Genomic DNA, 19,167 nt, shown 5'->3' on the forward strand with positions numbered 1-19,167 from the left:
AGTGCCACCAGGAGTGCCCTCAGCACAGTGTCCCCCCAATCAGACCCCTCGCGGCGTCCCCAGCGTGCTGTCACCGGTGTCCTCAGCACCGTGCCATCACGGCACCCCCACCGCAGAGACCTGGTGTCCCCAGCACAGTGCCACCGCTACACCGCTCTCCCGGTGCCCCTTCGGTGCCAGGTGCCGGGGCCGCCCGCCGGGTGCCGACCCCCCCGTCTCCCTCGGTGCCGCGGACGGCGGCGAAGTCTGTCCCTAAAAGGTGCTGGCGGGCGGCGGGGGAGGTCCCGGGGCGGCCCCCTCCCTCCCGGCGCGGCCCCTCCCCGGCTCTTAGGCGGCGCGGCGGGGCGGTGGGCGCAGTGCCGGTGCTGCCGCCGCCCCCGGTGCTCCGATTCCCACCGCCGCCGCCTCGCGCCCCACCGCCGCCGCCGCCCCACCGCCACCATGGAGGCCATCAAGAAGAAGATGCAGATGCTCAAACTGGACAAGGAGAACGCCATCGACCGTGCCGAGCAGGCGGAGGCTGACAAGAAGCAGGCAGAGGATCGCTGCAAGCAGGTGAGTGTCCCAAAGCCTTCCCCAAAAAAGTGCTGAGAATCCCAGCCCTAAAGGGATCTGGCCCTAAGGATCATGCTTCTCTGGGTGTTCGATCTTGGCGGCCCCCATTATAGGGGTGTACAACCCTTGAGGACCCACAGTCTAGGGATATCTGGCCCCGGAGCCCTTGTCCTAATGGGTGTCCAATGTAGGAACTCCCATCCTAGGGCTGTCCAACCTTTGGGACCTTGTCCTGCTGGGTGTCCAATCTTGAGGATCCACAATTCAGGGGTTTTTCACCTCTGGGATCCCCAGTCTGGGGATATCCAGTCTTAAGGCAGTTGTCCTGTTGGGTGTCCAACCTTAGGGCTCTCCAATCTGGGGCTGTCCAACCATGGGGACCAGTGCCTGTTGTTTCTGATCTCAGTATCCCCAGACCGTGTCTTGCTGGGATCCCCTATTGCCACCTCCCTACCCCTCTGCTTGGGACACCCTGGGAGACAATGCACTTCCACCATAGCCACACGGACAGGGACCTTCCCAGTGCCCCACAGCTGTGTCTCCATGTCAGGACTTCTCCTGTCCCCAGCCCTGGGTACATGGGGCTTTCCGAAGTCCTGTGGCCCCAAAATGGACTGTGGTCACCACAGGGTGAGGATGGCTGCCTCTTGCTGGGTGGGTGCTCCAGGGTGACCAATCATGACACCCGTGCTCTATCCCTTTCCCAGCTGGAGGAGGAACAGCAGGGCCTGCAGAAGAAGCTGAAGGGCACAGAAGATGAGGTGGAGAAATACTCTGAATCTGTCAAGGAGGCCCAGGAGAAGCTGGAGCAGGCGGAGAAGAAAGCCACGGACGTACGTAGGCAACCCCTCCCCTGAGCAGGCACTGGACCCCGGGGGGGTGAAGGAAGAGGGGAACCTTATATGGTCAGCATTGGTGGGAAGGGTGTCAGACCCATTCTGGCTGTGGATGCCATGTAGGTGCCAGGGTACCGGGGCATCACTTAGCGCAGTGCCCTAGAGCTCATAGAGATGAGCATCCCCACTGCACCAACATGCACATGTAGGAAAAACTTCGTAATGATTGCTAAAGTGTGCTAGAAAAAATGGGAAAAGAAACTGAGAAATAGGAAAAGCTCTTGGCCGTACTGAGCACTGGTTGGGAAGGATGCTCAGGGAGCATGGGGACAGCCCTTTAGGGGTCCAACGTGCCACCTTGTACCCTGAGAAGGGAAAGGCTGGGAAGAGTTTTATTTAGGGCCATGACTGATGCTTCTCCTGGGAAATGGATCCCAGTGGGGAGATGTTAGGAAGGTGTTGAAATTGGCTTGCGCCTGGCTGAGATGAAGGGTGGAACAGCTGTGCGTGGCTTGAGCCTGCTCAGGAGCTGGGTATAACAACCCGCAGTGCCACACGGAGTATTTAACACCCTATAAATAAATGCTCCTTTTGGTAGCCAGTCCTTCTCTGATGAAAACCAACCCTGGAAACTGGAGGAGAAGCTAAAGGGGAGCTGTCTGGAGCATGGCCAGCAGGGGCATGGCCAGGTTTTTTAGGATTGAGAACAAAAATTCAATCCTGGCGGGTTTATGGAGCTAAATGGGGGAGATGCGTCAAAAGTCCAAGGTGGCCGCCAAGGACAGGGGAGAGCAGATGAGGACAGACAACGGCAGTGAAGTCCTTGAAGGAGCCTGTGTCCCCTATTGGAACCCCCAGCCGACAGGGGAACAGGGGTTGCCAGGTCAGGGATGTGGGCAGAGCAGGCAGAGAGCCTCACTGGATGCCAATGGCCCCAGTGCCAGGCTGCGTCTTGTAGGGAGGTTTTACAAGTTTGTCCTGAGAAAGGTTCTGGCATTGACTGCCAACCCTTAAGGCTGCCCAAAGTTAGACACCAAGTTGTCAAAGCAGTGGGAATTCCCTGGAGGGGTTTGTTTATCTTGTCCAGAGGGCGACTGTGCTGTGTGTGGTTCTGTACTGCTCTGAGCAAGTTCGTGCAGGATGGGGTGAGCTTGGTGCAGGATGCCCCAGACACAGAGTTTGGGGACAGGCTGCTCTGCAGCCACTGATTATCAGCGTGCTGGCAGTGCTGAGCAAGGTCATTGCAGCCCCATTCCCTCCTTGTCCCCAAAAGAGACATCCCGTGAGGACAGTGTGGTGGTCGGAGCAGGGTATGTCCCCATCCAGCCCCGTGTTGTCCCTGGCCACTGGCCTGTCCCAGTGAGCTGCGAGCACAGGGATACGCACATTCTGCTGTTCCCAGGCCATGATCACAGGCCACAATCCCACAAGGCTTCACCCAAGTTCCCGCCCCAGCGCTCTCCCAAGCTGAGACTTTGCTCTTATTTGGCGATTCCCTGAGCCGGTGGGAGGGAACGGGCGCTGCTGGGAAGTGACTGCATCCCTGGGTGGGGCCAGAGCAGGAGGCACCCTGCTCTGGCCAATATGGGACCAGGGTGCCTGCCCCACAGCCTGCTTCTGTTGCCTCTTTACTCTTGAGACTCCCCTTCTGCCCTGAACCCCATGAGCTGCTCTGTGCCCAAGCATGAGGCTGGGACTAGGGCTAAGCCCAAAGCCATGTGCTGCCACAATGCTGCCATCTGGTTTGGGACACAGCGCTGCGGGGGCATGGCCAGATGCTGCCCCTGCAGGGAAGCCCCGGATCCTGGGAAATGGCATCCCTGGAGGCAGGCATGGAGTATGTCTGGGGCTGCCCGGCAGCTCAAGAGGTCCTTAAGGGAGGATTGAATGCCACCACACCTTGCCCTTCTGACGGACCCAAGCATGTGCTGAGGCTGGGATGCAGAGCTGGATATACCTGTACCCTGGGGCATCAGCCCTGGGGGTCTTTGTGTGGCCAAGAGCTGTATCCAGAGGATGGCCTGGATCCCCATCTCTCTCATTGCTTCACCTATGGGTCAAAAGTCTCTGCAGCAGATATGTGGGGATTCTGGGGAGCACCCCTGGATACACTCTACGCAGAGGGGCTCACAGCCTCTGCTGCCCCTTTTGCTCCCAGGAATACAAACACCCCGACCGCCTTCCCCTCTGAGGCTCGGCTGGGGCATGCAGCCCTCCTGGGGGGCACTCTGTGCCCTGCTTTGGGGGGGCTGCATCCCTAATGCGGGGGGGCACAGCGTGCCCTCCATGGCGCAGCAATGCGCCTGATCGGGGGGCGGCGAGCGCTCAGCGCAGGGAGCGCAGAAGGGAGCGGATCGGTGTGCGGCAGGAGGAGGAGGAGGAGGAGGAGGAGGAGCAGGAAGGGATGGAGGCAGGGCGGGAGCGGCCGCCGCCTGAGCGCTTCCTGCCCGAGCCAGGCGAATCCCACAAAGGGCTCAGCGGAGCGGCCTCGCTGCGCTCCCCGCCGGCCGCACGGCCATGGCCGGCATCAGCTCCATCGACGCCGTCAAGAAGAAGATCCAGAGCCTGCAGCAGGTGGCCGACGAGGCGGAGGAACGCGCCGAGCACCTGCAGCGGGAGGCCGATGCCGAGCGGCAGGCCCGGGAGCGGGTAAGGCTCCTGGGGGCACCCCGCGACCCGGACCGGGGCGGCGCCGCCCCTCGGGGCCGCGCACCGGGGAGCGAAGGGCACGGGCGGGCCGCGGGGCCGCGCGTCCCGGTGGGCGTTGGGGAGCCCCGCCGCGGGTGCCGGTGCGGGGCGGGGGCTGCGGGCAGCTCCCCGCTGCCGGGGCCTCGCGGGGATGCTCCGCGGCGGCACTCTGCTTGGAAACGGCCCCACATCGCGGCCCAGCTCCCCACGCCCGAGCGGCTGCTGCCTGCTTCGGGAGCGGCCACAAAGCCCTCTGCACTCTGTCGTAAGGACAAACCATCCCTGTGCGCTGGCACAGGCCAGTATTTCCGCTCTGTGGCTTTTCCAGGCTGCGGGTCGTTCCCGGTTTGGCTTTGTGCTGTTGTTGTGGGGAGGTTTTTTGTCTCTCTTTCCGCTGCCCTCCCCCGGCTCCCGCATCCTCCCGCTATCGGGGCCGGCAGAGCTGGGCGCGGTACCCGCGCCGTTGTCGCGGGCAGAGGAAGCGGCCCCTTCCTGCAGCCGCAGATCGGGTTCCCCGCTCAGCAGCTCATGTTCCCGAGCACCCATTCGGGCAGCGCTGACCCACTTCGGGGGGTCATTCCCTGGGAAAAAGCTCACGCCGAGGTGAGGCTGAGCATCTGACCGGGACCTCCGTTTCGGGCATCCCTGCTCGTTCTGCCCCACGTACCGGCGATGAAGCAGGGCGCTCCTACCGCAGCCCATCCCTTTGAGTTTTGGGTTTTTTCTCCCCTCCGCGGGGTCTGGAACTGCTGAGGCAGCGTTTCCCCGCTGTGATGGAGCAGGGAAGCTTTAGAGAATGGAAAGAGAACGGGGCCAGGAGACCGGGGACTGGCGGGGGGCCAGGGCCACCGCTCCCGGCCGGCTCTGGCTGCCCGCCCCGTCGGCGCACGGGGAGCATGGGAACGCGGGGGGCCCCGCTCCCTCCGGCCCCGGTGGTGCGATGTTGGCCGGGCGCCATGCGTCCGAGGGCAGCTCGCTCCATCACCCCGCGGCCGGGCTGTGTGAGTCGGCAGCGCAGCACAGGGGAACTCCGGGTGGCCCCAAGAGGGGGCTCGGCTCTATGGGGCCGGTTTGCTCCACCGCCTCCGTAAACAGGAAATCCACAAGTGGCTCCCATCTCCTTTTCGGGAGCAGGTCAGCACAAGGCATTCTTCGTCCTTTACTCGGTGCTCTGCAAAACCCTAATGCCGGCCTGGGGAAGGCACAGCCTTGAGTACCCATTGAGGGCATTTCTTCTATCTCCTGGGCTGGGGGTGCGAGGATTTGGTCTGGGGGCTGTGCACACATGTTAAGGAGCAGCTGGCATCAAGCACAATGTTAGGGATGGAGGAACCCCATGTCATTACGGAGGGGTGATGGAGCGAGTGCTCAAAGTGTCAGAGCGGGTCAGAAGTGATTGCTGCATGGTGCAAAGTGGTGTCCCAGCTAAGTAACTCCTGACAGTGCTATATACAGGTCTGTGTGCCATGTGGTGACCAAGAGGTTTCTGCTCCACAGGCTGAGGCCGAGGTGGCTTCTCTGAACCGCCGCATCCAGCTGGTGGAGGAGGAGCTGGACAGGGCCCAGGAGCGCCTGGCCACCGCCCTGCAGAAGCTGGAAGAGGCTGAGAAGGCGGCAGATGAGAGCGAGAGGTGTGACAGGGAGGGGGGGAGTGGCGGACAATTGGGGGTGGCTTTGGGTTGCCCATAATAGCAGACAGCCCCTTGGGTTTGCAGCAGGGCTTGGGGACCCCTTGAGTTGACCCCATGGGAGTTTGCATTGTTTTTTCTGTAGGGAGGGAGCACAACACAGCCCCCTTTGCTACAGGCATTTGTGGCACGCTTTGAAATTTCCAGGGCACAAATTAAATCCTTAACAATTTGATCTGATGCCCATACAAATTATTAAGCTGTGCCTGGAGCCAGAGGGTTCTCAGAACTGGTTTTGTGCCCATGGGGAGGTTGGTGGCCTTGCATGTGGCAGGGGGGTTGGAGAATCATGATCCTTGAAGTCCCTTCCAGCCCTGGCCATTCTGTGCTTCTGTGATTCTGACGATTGAGCAGTAGCTCAGGAGCTGAGATTGGCCCCTGGGAATGAAGCAGTAGCATCCTGAAGAGGGCTGCAGAGCACACACGGGGCATTGCTCACCCTCTGGTGAAGTACCTGCTTTCAGCACACACATTTCCTGGGCAGGAGCCATGCAGATGAGGGCAGACATGTCAATGCCTTCTGGGCAGATGGCAATGAACAATCTGCAGCTAGCTGTTTGCCTCCACTGGCAAAGATCAGTTTGACTTGCCTGGCTGTGAGGCACATCTCCTGGGTTGCCATGGGGCATCTCTGCTGCTTCAGCTGTGCATCCCCGGGGTACTGTTGATGTGACACTACTGCACAGGGTGCCTGTGTTCCTGGGCAATGTACTGTGTCTCCGCAGCGAGAAGATGGACAGATCAGAGTACAGTGGGCAGGCAGGTGATGTAGGTGCCACCTTGACCCATAGCCATAACGTCATAGAATCACAGAATCATCTGGACTGGAAAAGATCTTCAGGATCAAATAGCCCAATCGCCAACCCAACCTACTGAGATCCATCATTAATCCATATCCCTTAGTGACAAGTCTTCACATCTCTTAAACACTTCCAGGGATGGGGACTCTACCAATCTCCCTGGGCATCCCAATCCTTGGCCACCCTCTCCATGAATAAATTCTTCCTAACCTTCTTGTTCTGGCTTTCCTCAGAGGCATGAAGGTCATTGAAAACAGGGCCATGAAGGACGAGGAGAAAATGGAACTCCAGGAAATGCAGCTGAAGGAGGCCAAGCACATAGCGGAAGAGGCCGATCGCAAATATGAGGAGGTGCGTGCCACCACCTATGTCCCCTGATCCCTGGTGTCATCAAAGGCAGTGCAGCCCTGCAGCCCTACTTCCTAGACTGCATTTGACATAGCCTCATAGAATCATTGAAGAAGACCTCTAAGATCATCCAATCCAACCCTGACCCATTCCCACCAAGCCCAGTAACCACATCCCAGGGTTCTTGAACACCTCCAGGGACGATGACTCCACCATTTCCCTGGGCAGCCTGTACCAGTGAATCACCACTCTGAGAAGACGTTTTTCCTAATATCCAACCTGACATGTTCCTCTGAATGTCCCTAACAGGTGGCCCGCAAGCTGGTGGTCCTTGAGGGAGAGCTGGAGCGCTCGGAGGAGCGGGCAGAGGTGGCGGAGAGGTGAGCAGGGCTCTAGGCACATGAGACTCTCATACCACCCCTGTCCCATTCTCTTGCCCATGGGAGCTGCGGACATGTCCATGTGTCCACATGGGGATGGGGAGCTCCATCCCAGTCACCCATCAGATGGGAGGAGGGAGGAGGGATACTGGCCCCCGGCACATCCTTGACCTGCTCTCTGCTGGCCCCCTCTGTGGGTGCCCCTTTTCCACCCCAGTCGAGTGAGACAGCTGGAGGAGGAGCTGCGGACCATGGACCAGAGCCTCAAATCCCTCATTGCCTCAGAGGAAGAGGTACTGGGGCAAGGGTGTGGGGCAAGGTGCAGCAGCCCCCCTCTCTCTATCGCTGTCTCTTGAGCCACGCCAGCCACCTCTCTCCTCTCTGCACTGCTGCCACAGCTCTCACCTCGCCTGTCCCTCTGTGGGCAGAGCATGGTCCTCCATGTCCACTCTCTTCCTCCTCAGAGGGATGCAGGAGTACAGCAGTGACATGCGAGGAAGGGATATGTGCCCAGTGGCTCTGCTGCTCCTCCACTCTGAGTTTTCTCCTCTCTCAACTTGTTCTCTCTCCTTCTTTCCTCCTTCCCTGTGCTCCTTCCGCTCCCCCCTTCTCCCCTTCATCACCCCCTCCCCTGCCTGGTGGCCCCTGCTTGGGATGTAGTAAATGTGGTGACCTAGAGGAGGAGCTGAAAATTGTCACCAACAACTTGAAGTCTCTGGAGGCCCAGGCTGACAAGGTATGACCTGGTGGGACTGCTGGGGCTGGGCAGAGCGTGCAGGGTTGAGGGGAGCAGGGTCCCTGATTGGGGTGAAGAACTGGAGGTGTCCTCTAGAGCTAAAGGTCCTCTCTGTCCCTGCAGTATTCCACCAAGGAGGACAAGTATGAGGAGGAAATCAAGCTTCTAGGGGAGAAACTGAAGGAGGTAAGGCTGTTGGATGCATGATGCTCTGCTCCCAGGACATGCACTGGCAGCAGCAAAATAACATCTCACCCCTCTGCCTTGGAGGCAAATTGAGATGCTCACTAGCCCAGATGCAACAAATGGGGCAGTTTTGGGGTGCAGAGCATGTTTGGGGTGTGGAGGTGTGGACTTAAGGGCATTCCCATCACACTCACTGTCCTTGCTGTGTTCCTGCAGGCTGAGACCAGGGCAGAATTTGCTGAGCGGTCTGTGGCAAAGTTGGAGAAAACCATTGATGACTTAGAAGGTAAAAAGTCCTCGCTGCCCTGTATCCCTCTTTCATGGGCAGGGAGGGATGGGGTCCTTGTGCTGGGGGTAGGCATGGGTGATGGGAGGGGGAGGGTGGGATGCTGTGGAGTTGCTGGAGTCCCAGATGGGAAATATGGCCTCATCCACACCATCTGTGCCCGGTGCCGTACCTGCACGCTCCCACCACCCTTGCCTCCTGCTCACCACCTCTCTCTCTCTCTCTCTCTGCCACTCACTCTCTCCCTGCTCCACCACCTGCTCCCCACTCCCCCCACCTGCAGACGAAGTATATGCACAGAAGATGAAGTACAAAGCCATCAGCGAGGAGCTGGACAATGCGCTTAACGACATCACCTCACTCTGAATCCCACACTGGGCACCAGCACCGCACACCCTGCCTGCCTTCCTCCCCCCCAGCTCGGCCATTTTGCCTGCCCGGCACCTTCCCCACTCCTACTATCCACTCTGTCCCTACTCTGTCCCCTCTCTGTCCTTCCTGGCCCGTGGCCACTGGTCAACAGGAGTCAGCCTGGGGTGTTCATAGCAGGTGCCAGCCCTGCCCATGGCAGGGTCTCTTCCAACCCTCTTCTTTAAGGTCTCTTCCAACCCCAGCCATGCTGTGATTCTATAATTCTGTGTTCCCACAAGATGAGGTGTAGGCGCTATGGGGTGTTAAAGGGGAAGGGGTGCATCCCCAGGACCCCACACCCCACGGGGATGTGGGAGGATGGAGCTATGCCCAGGGGCCTTGTGTCCCGCATTTCCCCCCAGCAGCACAAGCACTAGGGACTCCATGTCCCTCCAGCACAGCCATCCCGGTGCTGCATGCCAGGGGGGATATGGGATGGAGGGGGGTGGTCCTGGCCCCAGGCAGACACCCCCACCACCTGCGCTCCCCTCCCTGCCTTGCCTCTGTCCTTTGCACATTGCTTTTCAGTTTGCATTTTGCATTTCATGACTTTTTCTTTTCTGTTCTGTCCCTCTGGGTTACTGAGTTGGTCTCAATAAAGCGTTTTCTCTCCTTGGTTTCTCCTTTGTTTTCTTCATGCTGCTCTGGTTCTCCACGCTCATCCTTCATTTCCTGCCGTCTCATGCACGTACCGGCAGCCTGGGGTGGTCTCAGGGACCCCAGCACAGCTGTGTCCCCACCACCCCTGGCTCTCGGATACAGCTTTCCTCATTTTGTGCCATCTTCCAGACCCCCCTCCGTGACTCTTTCAGCCTAAATTCATAGGGCTAGACCTGGTCTATCCATTCCCCATCTGTGCTCCCAGACATCACAACATCCTCTCAGCACTGACTGGCATCTGTCCTCCATCACCCTCCCTGGCCGCAGGGGCTGTCCGTGGTGATTTCTGGTCCCAGACCTCCCTGAGCATTCCACCCTACCCCACAGCCCTGCCACGGAACTGATGGACCAGCAGCCCTACGACTGGCTGCCTCCTCCTTCTGCTTCCCCTACTGCCCCCCAGGTAGCCACGGGTGCCCAGTGAAGACTCGTGGGCAACGCTGTCTCTTTTCTAACTCTCCTTTCTCTTTCTCTTCCCACTGCTGCGCTGATGTCTCTGTTTTCTCTAGAGCGCTCCCGGCAGGAGGCCGAGAAAAACCGCGTTCTCACTAACGAGCTGCGGGTCATCCTTACCGAACTTAACAACTGAGCTGCGACAGCTCCTGCCCCAGCCCCTGGGATGCCCCCAGCCCCAGCTGTTTCCCACCCCATTTTGACCAGGCTGGCTTGAGGCTGTGAGCCCTGCCCGCTCCCCCCTTAGGTGACTGCCCTGCTCAGTGGTACAGAGAAGCCCCGTGGAGCTGATGGGATTTTCTTGGGGGAGGGATGAGAGCTTTTGCCATGTCCCAGAATGTCCATCAGGTGGTGGCTGTCCCCTGGCATCAGCCTGGCCCCACTGGGGAGAGACACAGTGCCTTGTGTATCTTCCTTCCTCCCGTTCCCCAGGCAGCCAGCTTTTTCCTATCCCTCTGGTCACCCCAAACTGAGAAGGGGAATGCCCTCGCAGCAGGATGCCCTTGCAGCAGAATGGGCAGAACCCCTGCCCCATTCCCATCTCTCACGGAAGGAGGATACCATCTGCAAGCGAGCGTTGAAGGAGGCCGCCCTAGCAGTGAGCTCATCCCTGCAGCCTCATTAGCTCTGCTCCTTCTCTGCTGTCTTCTCCGCCCACCTTTCTGGGCTGCTGTCTCACTCCTCTCCTTCAAGGAGCATGTGGCTCGTGCAGCAGGCGCTGGCTCTCCTCTTTTGCAGCCAAGGGTTTGCACACGTGCCCATTGTGGCTGGTGGTGATGACAGGATGGGGAGATGGGGATGTGAGGATGGCTGGCTGGAGTAGTACCTGCCAGCAGTACCCATGCCACAGAAGGGCTGTCCATGGGCAACAGGGCACTGTGGGAGGATGGAGAAGATAAAGAGCAGGGACTACCTGTCCCTGGGGGTCCCAGAGGGTCTGGGCACATCCCTGCTGGCACCACACTGAGATGTCTGTCTGTGTGCGTGTGTTTGTGCTTGGTGTGGTGTGTGTGGGTTCGGCTGTGCCTGGATATGCTTGTGCTGTGTCTGCGTGTGCATCTTGCTGTGTGGCTGGGTGTCCCTTGTGTTCACAGAGAGTCTGGCCAGTGCCAAAGAGGAGAATGTGGGGATACACCAGGTCCTGGACCAGACCTTGCTGGAGCTGAACAACCTCTGAGCTGCCTGGGGAACCCTTATCCCCCTTCCCTATCCCACACGTGCACCCCACTGGCACGCTCAGGACGTCACCAGCTAAACTGCATTTTGGCCAAATCCACACATCCATTGAGAAGGGAAACCCTGCAGCCTTACACCATGGCTCGGGGGCGTCTTGTCTGTGCACAGCCTGAATGGCTCTGTCCTGTCTTCATGTCCAAATATTAAAGCAGTTTAACAAGAAGGATGGGTGTGAATGGTCCTTGCGGATGGGAATGGGCACTGGGACCTCTGCAGGGGCCCTGTGATGTGGCAGGAGCAGTAATTTGGATGGGAGTGATAGCAGTTCCTTAGGACACACAGGTAACCTCAGTCTCAAGGGCAATCCAAACTTAGCATCCTCCTCATGCACACAGTGAGAGAGATATGTCACCAGCCTGTCCCCCTCCAACCCAGTACATTATCTGCCTGGCACCTGGGGAAGCCACAGGATCCTTGGCTCTCTTCTACTTACTCTGCTTCATGGCCCATGCAAACAGTGCCACATGGGGACATGTACAAGTGCATGACTACACACGTACACACACTACTACCTTCCAGTGTCTCACCCAGCTCAGTATCTGTACCATTATCTGTAGCACTCGCATTTTCTACTACCAGATGCTGAACGCCTGCCTAAGGGACAGCTATATAAACTAGCAAGTATTAATACAGCAGGCAACCAATTCCAAGAGCACTCAGGAAATTTCCTCCCACTCTGTTGTAATTTCTCCAACACAAATAGAAGAGCAGCAGGATGTATCTCATCGATGTCACCAAAAGGGGGTGGACTCCCTGGGGATGCCCAAAGCCATCATCCAGTCCCGCCCTCTCCTTTGGGCCCCTGTGGCTTGCATGGAGCCCAGCTATCTCACGCTGCTTGGCGGATATCCCTGTGACAGCATAGCCTTATGTGACCAGGAGGCATAATTCATGCAGACCCCTTGCTGGGCTAAGCCATCAACCCAGCAAGCAACAGGGAGAGCTTTCCCATCCACTTTCCTTTATTTGCTGTGTCTCCTGGCTCAAAGAAGAAAGGTGGAGATACAAGTTCTTTCCTACCCAGGTACTGCTGGCCTCCTGCCCTCCTCCTGGTCCCCAAATCGCATTTGCAACTCTGAATTGCATCTGGCAATGTGACAAAAGGCATCCTTCACAAGGGGGCTCCCCATTCCCTGCCTTGGTGCTTGTTCCTGATTGGGTTGTGTCATCCCAGGATGTGCTGGAAGAGAAAGACATTACTCTCCTGGCAGAGCCTGTCCTGTGCAAGGGTTGGGGTTTCTTTTTGGGTCTGCCTTGCTTCCCTACAGTACATCACTGTGTTGAGCGGTGTTTGGTAAAAGCACCTTCCTGAAATGGATTTGTCTTGCTGTAAAAGAACAAGTCAAAACTACAGCCTTTCCCTGTGAGCAGCACCCTATCCTGCAAACAAGCCTGCCCAGACTTCCTATCAGGGTGCGTCCCCAGCACTCAGTTTCTGGGCGTCCTTTCCTGCTGGGACAAAGAGCCCTTTCACACCCAGTGATTTTCCCCATTCCAGCCTCCTGAATTGGGTTGGTCCATTTAACCATTTACATCCCTATGCCAGATCCTTCTTCTTTACCTTTAAACTCTCCATTTCTGCAAGGCCCTGGAAGCTGCTCCCAGAGTAATGCTCTGCCTATGACCACCAGCTGATCCCCAGTTCTGCTTTTCGTCACCCTCTGCTCCCCTTTTTTCTTCAAGAAGGGGAGGCACCAGGAGGCTTGTGCTGGCCAAGAGTCAGCTGGGAGCCACATCCATGCCACACCACCTTGCCTTGGGCTGGTTGCCTCCACCAGCTCAGGCTCCCCAGGGCCCCATTCCAACCTGGTCTTGAGCACCTCCAGGCATGGGGCACCACAGCTCTCTGGGTAGCATGCCAGCACCTCACCTCCCTCTCAATGAAAAATGTCCCTAGCATCCAATCTGGATCTCTCCTCTTTTAGTTTAAAGTCTTTCCTTCTCCTCTTATCACTGTCTGCCCATGTAAAAAGTTTGGTTTCTCTCCTATTTATAAACATTGGAAGACTGCAGTGAGGTCTCTCTGGGGCCTTCTCCTCTCCAGACTGAACATCCCTAGCTCCCTTAGCCTTTCTTCATAGGAGAGGTATTCCATCTCCCTTACAGTTCTCCACAACATCCCTCTTTCCAAATTGGAAAAATGCGGATTTGATGGGTGGACTGCTTGATGGATAAGGAACTCATTGCAAGACCCAAAGCAGCGCGGCCAGCAGGGCGAGGGAGGGGATCCTGCCCCTCTGCTCTGCGCTGTGACACCTCACCTGGAGCGCTGCGTCCACAGGCGGAGTGCTCAGCACAGCAGAGACGGGGGCCTGTTGGAGAGCGTCCAGAGGAGGGCCGCACAAAGGATCAGGGATGGAGCAGCTCCCTACGAGGACAGGCTGAGAGAGCTGGGGCTGTGCAGCCTGGACAAGGGAAGGCTGAGGGAGACCTGGGGGCGGCCTGTCTGTGTCTAATGGGGAGCTACAGAAAAGAAGGTGATAGGACAAGGAGAAATGGCTTCAAACTGAAAGAAGGGAGATTTATATTGGATATAAGGAAGTTTTTTTTTACAGTCAGGGTGGTGAGGCACTGGCACAGGCTGCCCAGATTGGTGGTGGATGCTCCATCCCCGGAAGCACCCAAGATCAGAGTGGGCGCTCTGAGCACCTGATGGGAGTTGCGGCTGTCCCTGGTTACTGCAGGGGAGTTGGACCAGGTGACCTTTAAAGATCCCTTCCAACTCACACGATTCTCTGACTGTCCCTGCACCCTCCTCTGGACCTGCTCCCACAGCTCTGCATCCCTCCTGTGCCGGGGGTCCCAGACCTGGACGCAATACTGTGGATGGGGCCTCATGAAAGGAGAACAGCGCAGAGCGCAGCAGAGCGGAGGGGGAACAGGCACCTCTCTCTCCTGCTGCCCCCCCTGCTGACAGCCCGGGATGCTGCTGGCTTTCTGGGCCACAAGAACTCACCGTCGGTTCGTGTTGAGCCCCAAACCACAGGGCTGCTCTCCAACTCTCCGCAGCTGTGTGGTTTTGCTCTGCCCCAGCCGCAGCACTCTGCACTCAGTATGCCCACGCTGGCGGCCGCGCCAAAGCACAAACCCGCATCGCCATGACCACATCCTCCCTTCCTGTAGGCCACGCCTCCAGCAGGCCCCGCCCACAGCGTTGAGGCCCTCCCATATAGAAGCTCCGCCCCGACTCAGGCCCCGCCCCCGCAGACGGTCCGCACCCAGTCACGCCCACCCACAAAACCACGCCCCTTCTGGTGACCACGCCCTCCTGTCGCCCCGCCCACTCCGCCTCTTCCGGCCCGGGCGGCGGCGCGCCGCGGCGTGTGACGTCAGGCGGCCCGGAAGGGCGCGGGCCGGGAGCAGCCGCCGCCGCCGCCGGGCCCCGTCCGGCCCCGTCCCTCCCGCCGCAGCCCCACCCCCGTACCACGCGCCGCGCCGCCATGACGCTCGCCGTTTTTTTCGGGTGTACCTTCATCGCCTTCGGGCCCGCGTTCAGCCTCTTCCTCTTCACCATCGCTCGCGACCCCCTCCGCATCATCATCCTCATCGCGGGGTCAGTGCGGGGCTGGGGAACGTCGGGGCACGGTACGGTGCTCTGGCACTGGTACTGAAACGGGAGCATCGTGGCACCGGGACGGGAGTGGTACCGGGATGGGGGGGGACATCGGGCACTGGTGTGGGGCTGGTACCAGTACGGTGACATCGGGGCATCTCTATAGGGCCTGTGCCAGTGGGGAGACATGAGGCACTGGTGTGGTACCGGTTCTGGTGCTGGGATTGCAGTATGGGACTGGTACCGTTGTGGGGAGCTCAGGCACCAGTATGGCACTGGTACCAGCGGGGGACGTAGGGTGCTGGTATGTGCTGGTACCAGTGGGGGGACAGTGGGGCACGAGTATGGCACTGGTACCAGTGCAGAGATGTCATGGCACCGGTACTGCAGTGTTACCAGTGTGGGGGTGGTGGGCCACCAATCTGGTGCCAGGACACCAGTATGGCACTGGTACCAGTGCATGCAGGGGGCTGGCACAGTATTAGTGCTGGTTCTGGTGTCTGAGCACCATTCTGGGTGCTGGTGGGCACCTTGTGAGCATGATAGCACCACCAGTACCACTATTGCTACTGGTACCAGTGTCTGCACGACCACTGCACTGGTGCCACTGTAGCTGTGACACGGCAGGGACGGGGGGTCTGTAGGAGCATGGGAGCCAGTGGCACTGCAGGACTGGTACTAGCCCTCATGCAGCAGGGATTGAAGCCCTACCATGGCTCCGTGCTGGTGTCCACACAGCTCAGCTGCTGCTGTTTCCCACCTCCCCAGGGCATTCTTCTGGCTAGTCTCACTGCTGCTCTCCTCCCTCATCTGGTTCATTGCTGTGAAGGCTAGCGACCCACGTGATGAGCCACTGCAGAAGGGGCTCCTGATCTTCGGGGTGATGTTCTCTGTGTTGCTGCAGGAGGCATTCCGCTTCCTCTACTACAAGCTCCTCAGGTAAGGGCAACTCCTGCCTGGCTACGGGCTGGGGGCACGTAGTGTCGGTGAGCCTGGTGCCGGGAGAAGCCGCTCTGTGTCCCTGTGCCACATCATCTTGCTGCTCGGGGTCCCAGTCAGGGGGTCTGGTGAACCAAAAGCTCTTATGGCCAAAATTGCTGCGCAGAGATGGGTTAAGGTGCAGGATGTCTGCGTGGTGGAGAAGAGCAACCCCAGGTCTTCAGGACCGGAGGCTGAGTGTGTGGTAGTGTCTTTCTGATCTCTGTGTGGGTTGGCTGTGATTTTAAGCTCCTGTAGCATCCTCTCTGCCCGCCCTTCTTGTGACTGGAGTGGGTGGTGCTCCTGCAGCTCAGACAAATGCCTGCGGGATACCACAGACAAGAAGGTTCCCACTTTGCTGCATGGGGGAGGCAGAAGGGTGAGGGACCAGCCCTTGCTGCAAGTCTCATGCCTTTCCCAGGAATAGCTCTGCATCAGCAGAAGGAGCCTGGAGGAGATTCTAGGGCTCTGCAGCACCGCAGTCTGCCCAATCTGGAGCAGTGTTGTGAATGCAGGATTGCCTTCCCCCAGCCCAGGCTGCTGTGGGTGGCACACCGCTGCCTGTACAGGGCAAAGTCTGGGCCCAGCCCCGCGGTGTCTGCAGCAGCAGGGAGGAGGAGGAGGAGGAAGAGGAGGAGGGCTCATGCCGCTCCTCGTGGCAGCACTGCGGCAGGCAGGCAGAGGGTAGCAGAGATCCGTGCTTCACCCTGCAGAGCCACGGCAGTGCCAGCACCACTGCCCTCCTGGCTGCGCAGTAAGATTTGGGACGCTTAGCTTTCTGAGTTTTTTGCCCAAAATTGAATTTTTTCTAGCTTTCAGCATTTTTCTCTGCACTTCCTTGCATTTTTTCACCATCTCACAGAAAGTACAACTGCTGAGGTCTCATTTCTTTGATGCCTGCACTGTGTTCACAACCAGGGGTGCTGCTGCATGCAGCATCCCACTAGCCCGTGTCTGAGCATTGGCGTGTACTTGTCTTGCTCTCTGGAAAAAAGATTCAAGGAGGACCCATGGTGATTGTTACAGTGGTAGCCAGCTTGGCAGCCACAAACTGCCCTCGGTCAGCACTCCAGGAGCTGTCAGCAGAGTCCTAAATGGATCTCAGTGATGTGCAGAGTGCCTGTTGATTCATTAATCAACCTCAGGGTCATTTAGGATAAGGCCAGGTGCCTGCCAGCAGCACTGCTGTACCCTTTTTGCGCAGTCATGAGAGGCATGGGCTGGTGCAGGACAGTCCCCAGTCCCCTGCCTCGTCCATCCAGGGTGCCAAGTGGTGCCCCATCACACTGTCCCCTGCAGGAAGGCCATCGAGGGGCTGGTGGCCCTCAGCGAGGACGGCTGCTCCCCCATCTCCATCCAGCAAATGGCATATGGTGAGTGCTGCATGGGGAGGGAGAGGTTGGGTCTCCTGGGGTATTGGAGGTGCTTGGGGTGGGGGGGATTGTGTCCTTGGGGTGTCACAGCCTCTCTGTGTCCTGGCAGTGGCTGGCGTGGGCTTTGGGCTCATGAGCGGTGCTTTCTCCATGATCAACCTCCTGGCGGACGCTCTGGGACCTGGCACCGTGGGCATCCATGGGGACTCGCAGCTCTATTTCTTGACCTCAGGTGAGCGACAGGATTGTGCCCTAAGCCTTCATCACAGAGCGGCAGACCCATAGATGTATCATAGCCACTTGCAGCCCCCATCTGTGATATCGTAGTCCCCTCTGACCCTGTCCACCCCTGACCTGCAGCACTACTGAATCTCCATTAACTCCCCACTGTTCTCCCGGCAGCCTTCATGACCATGGTGCTGATCTTCCTGCACACCTTCTGGGGCATCCTCTTTTTCCACGGCTGTGAAAACCGGCACTGGTGGGAGATCGTAGCCGTCGTTGTCATGCACCTGGCCGTTTCAGGGTCGGTGAGTAGCCGGAGCAGAACTCAGTGCTGCCACCAGGGGCGGCTGTGGGGTTTGCTGGTGCCTGTGCCTGTGGAGGAGCAGCTACGTGCACTGGCAAAGCATGTAGAGACCAGAACTCCCTACGAGGAGTTCCCCATGGGCTGTGCCCATCACTAACCAAACCCTGGAGCTGGTTTCCTACCCCTGGGGCCATGAGTGATGCTGCTCTGTCCCCATCCTGTCCCAGCCACTCCCCAGAGCACTGGGGCAAACCAAGAGGGGCACACTGTGGCTGTGTGTGACAATTAAACCATGAGAGATCCTGCTCACCCTTTCCCTTTCTCCTCTCTCTGCAGACATTTTGCAACCCGCTGTATGTAGGCAGCCTGGTGCCCTCCTACGTGCTGATGGCCATTGCTGCTGTCTGGGCATATATGCTGTCAGGGGGCTCTGTCCAGAACCTGCGCCGCTTCCTGCTCTGTAAGTCACCCAAATGGAGCTTTCTTTAGTTACTGTGTCCTGAGGTGGGGCAGGGTGTCTTGGAGGCTGAAGCAAGGTGATGGTCTTTGCTACAAGGAAGAGACTCCAGGGTTTGGGTTATTGCCTCTCTGAGGAAGTTAATTTGATGAAAACTGACCCCTTGCTTCCTGCAGGTGCACAGAGTGGAGCTAGCCCCCAGCCAGCATCCTGAGGCCCTGCAGACGTTCCCATCCCCAGCTGCCCCTGCCCTCCCCTGTCAGCAGCAAGGTTGGCCGTCGCCTTTTCTGCAATACATTTTCTCCTGGAACGGGGGACGCTGCCATCCGGCTGCAGCAGCGGTGCTGTGACCGGCTTGCTCTTCTGCCCCTCTGGGGACAACTCAGTCTGGGGGACTCAACTCTGTTGGCCCTGAGCTATCACCTGGGAAGGGTACTTCCTTGGACTGCCGGTGACCCAAGCCCAGGAAGCCCCCTCACTTTTCCCCCTGGTGCAGAAGATGCTCTGCAGTCCCCTGTGCCTACAAGGGACACAACGTCTCCTCCTCTCCTGGGGAGTGGCTTTGTGAGGTGCTGCTGGGGCCAGGACTGAATGCTGTGGTGCTATTTTCTCCATCTCAACTTGCTGCACTGGGAGATGCACCCCCAGCACTGAACTGTAGTGAGCATCCCAGGGTGGGCAGATGGGGGTTGGCATGGCAAGGTTAGGGGATGATGTGGAGGAACAGGGGCAGAACGCATCCACCATTGTTGGTGGACATGCAGCCAAGGGCTTGGGGTGAGCAGTGGGCTGCAGTTGGTGCTGGCACCGCCTGGGGAGGGGGGCTTGGGGCTGTTCTGGGGATCACTGCCCTCTCCCTGAGTCAAAAGGGGATTTTAAGGCAGGTACCTCCCTGTTAACCTGCTACAGGACAGGGAGGACTGCCAATGGGCTCAGGGCTGAGAGGCGGTTTTGTCCACAGTGGGCTTTTGTACCAATAAAACAAGTACCAGAGGTGAGCAGAAGTTGTGTGCT

At 58.6% G+C, this 19,167-nt stretch overlaps 2 protein-coding genes across 9 annotated transcripts; both read left to right on the forward strand.

Annotated features, from left to right (window-relative positions):
- The first annotated feature begins 322 nt into the window (after positions 1-322).
- Positions 323-11,426, forward strand: TPM2 (tropomyosin 2). Of its 8 annotated transcripts, none has more exons than XM_085213028.1 (9): positions 323-555; positions 1,263-1,388; positions 5,577-5,710; positions 6,801-6,918; positions 7,225-7,295; positions 7,956-8,031; positions 8,155-8,217; positions 8,434-8,503; positions 11,122-11,426. In XM_085213028.1, exons 1-9 carry the CDS (start codon positions 442-444, stop codon positions 11,202-11,204), a joined length of 855 nt encoding a protein of 284 aa, XP_085069154.1. In that variant the 5' UTR covers positions 323-441; the 3' UTR covers positions 11,205-11,426. The 8 variants fall into 8 exon arrangements, with proteins under 8 accessions (XP_085069154.1, XP_085069155.1, XP_085069152.1 ...); XM_085213029.1 differs by lacking the exon at positions 11,122-11,426 and adding an exon at positions 8,787-9,362; XM_085213026.1 differs by lacking the exon at positions 7,956-8,031 and adding an exon at positions 7,513-7,588 and having other exon boundaries at positions 324-555.
- A 3,133-nt stretch (positions 11,427-14,559) lies between these two features.
- Positions 14,560-19,157, forward strand: LOC104914811 (gamma-secretase subunit Aph-1b-like). The gene is made up of 7 exons (XM_010725289.3): positions 14,560-14,816; positions 15,585-15,755; positions 17,094-17,167; positions 17,277-17,399; positions 17,570-17,697; positions 18,033-18,156; positions 18,330-19,157. Exons 1-7 carry the CDS (start codon positions 14,704-14,706, stop codon positions 18,365-18,367), a joined length of 771 nt encoding a protein of 256 aa, XP_010723591.2. The 5' UTR covers positions 14,560-14,703; the 3' UTR covers positions 18,368-19,157.
- The last annotated feature ends 10 nt before the right edge of the window (positions 19,158-19,167 follow it).

Source organism: Meleagris gallopavo, chromosome Z (genome assembly GCF_905368555.1).
Source record: "Meleagris gallopavo chromosome Z, MGAL_WU_HG_1.1, whole genome shotgun sequence".
NCBI lineage: Eukaryota > Metazoa > Chordata > Aves > Galliformes > Phasianidae > Meleagris > Meleagris gallopavo.

Excerpts from the sequence above, each read along its gene's own strand:
- LOC104914811 (XM_010725289.3), top strand. The coding sequence starts at position 14,704 with ATGACGCTCGCCGTTTTTTTCGGGTGTACCTTCATCGCCTTCGGGCCC. Across the intron at positions 17,168-17,276 it reads CATCCAGCAAATGGCATATG|TGGCTGGCGTGGGCTTTGGG; the intron begins GTGAGTGCTGCA and ends GTGTCCTGGCAG. Across the intron at positions 17,400-17,569 it reads GCTCTATTTCTTGACCTCAG|CCTTCATGACCATGGTGCTG; the intron begins GTGAGCGACAGG and ends TTCTCCCGGCAG.
- TPM2 (XM_085213028.1), top strand. The coding sequence starts at position 442 with ATGGAGGCCATCAAGAAGAAGATGCAGATGCTCAAACTGGACAAGGAG. Across the intron at positions 556-1,262 it reads CAGAGGATCGCTGCAAGCAG|CTGGAGGAGGAACAGCAGGG; the intron begins GTGAGTGTCCCA and ends TCCCTTTCCCAG. Across the intron at positions 1,389-5,576 it reads CGGAGAAGAAAGCCACGGAC|GCTGAGGCCGAGGTGGCTTC; the intron begins GTACGTAGGCAA and ends TCTGCTCCACAG.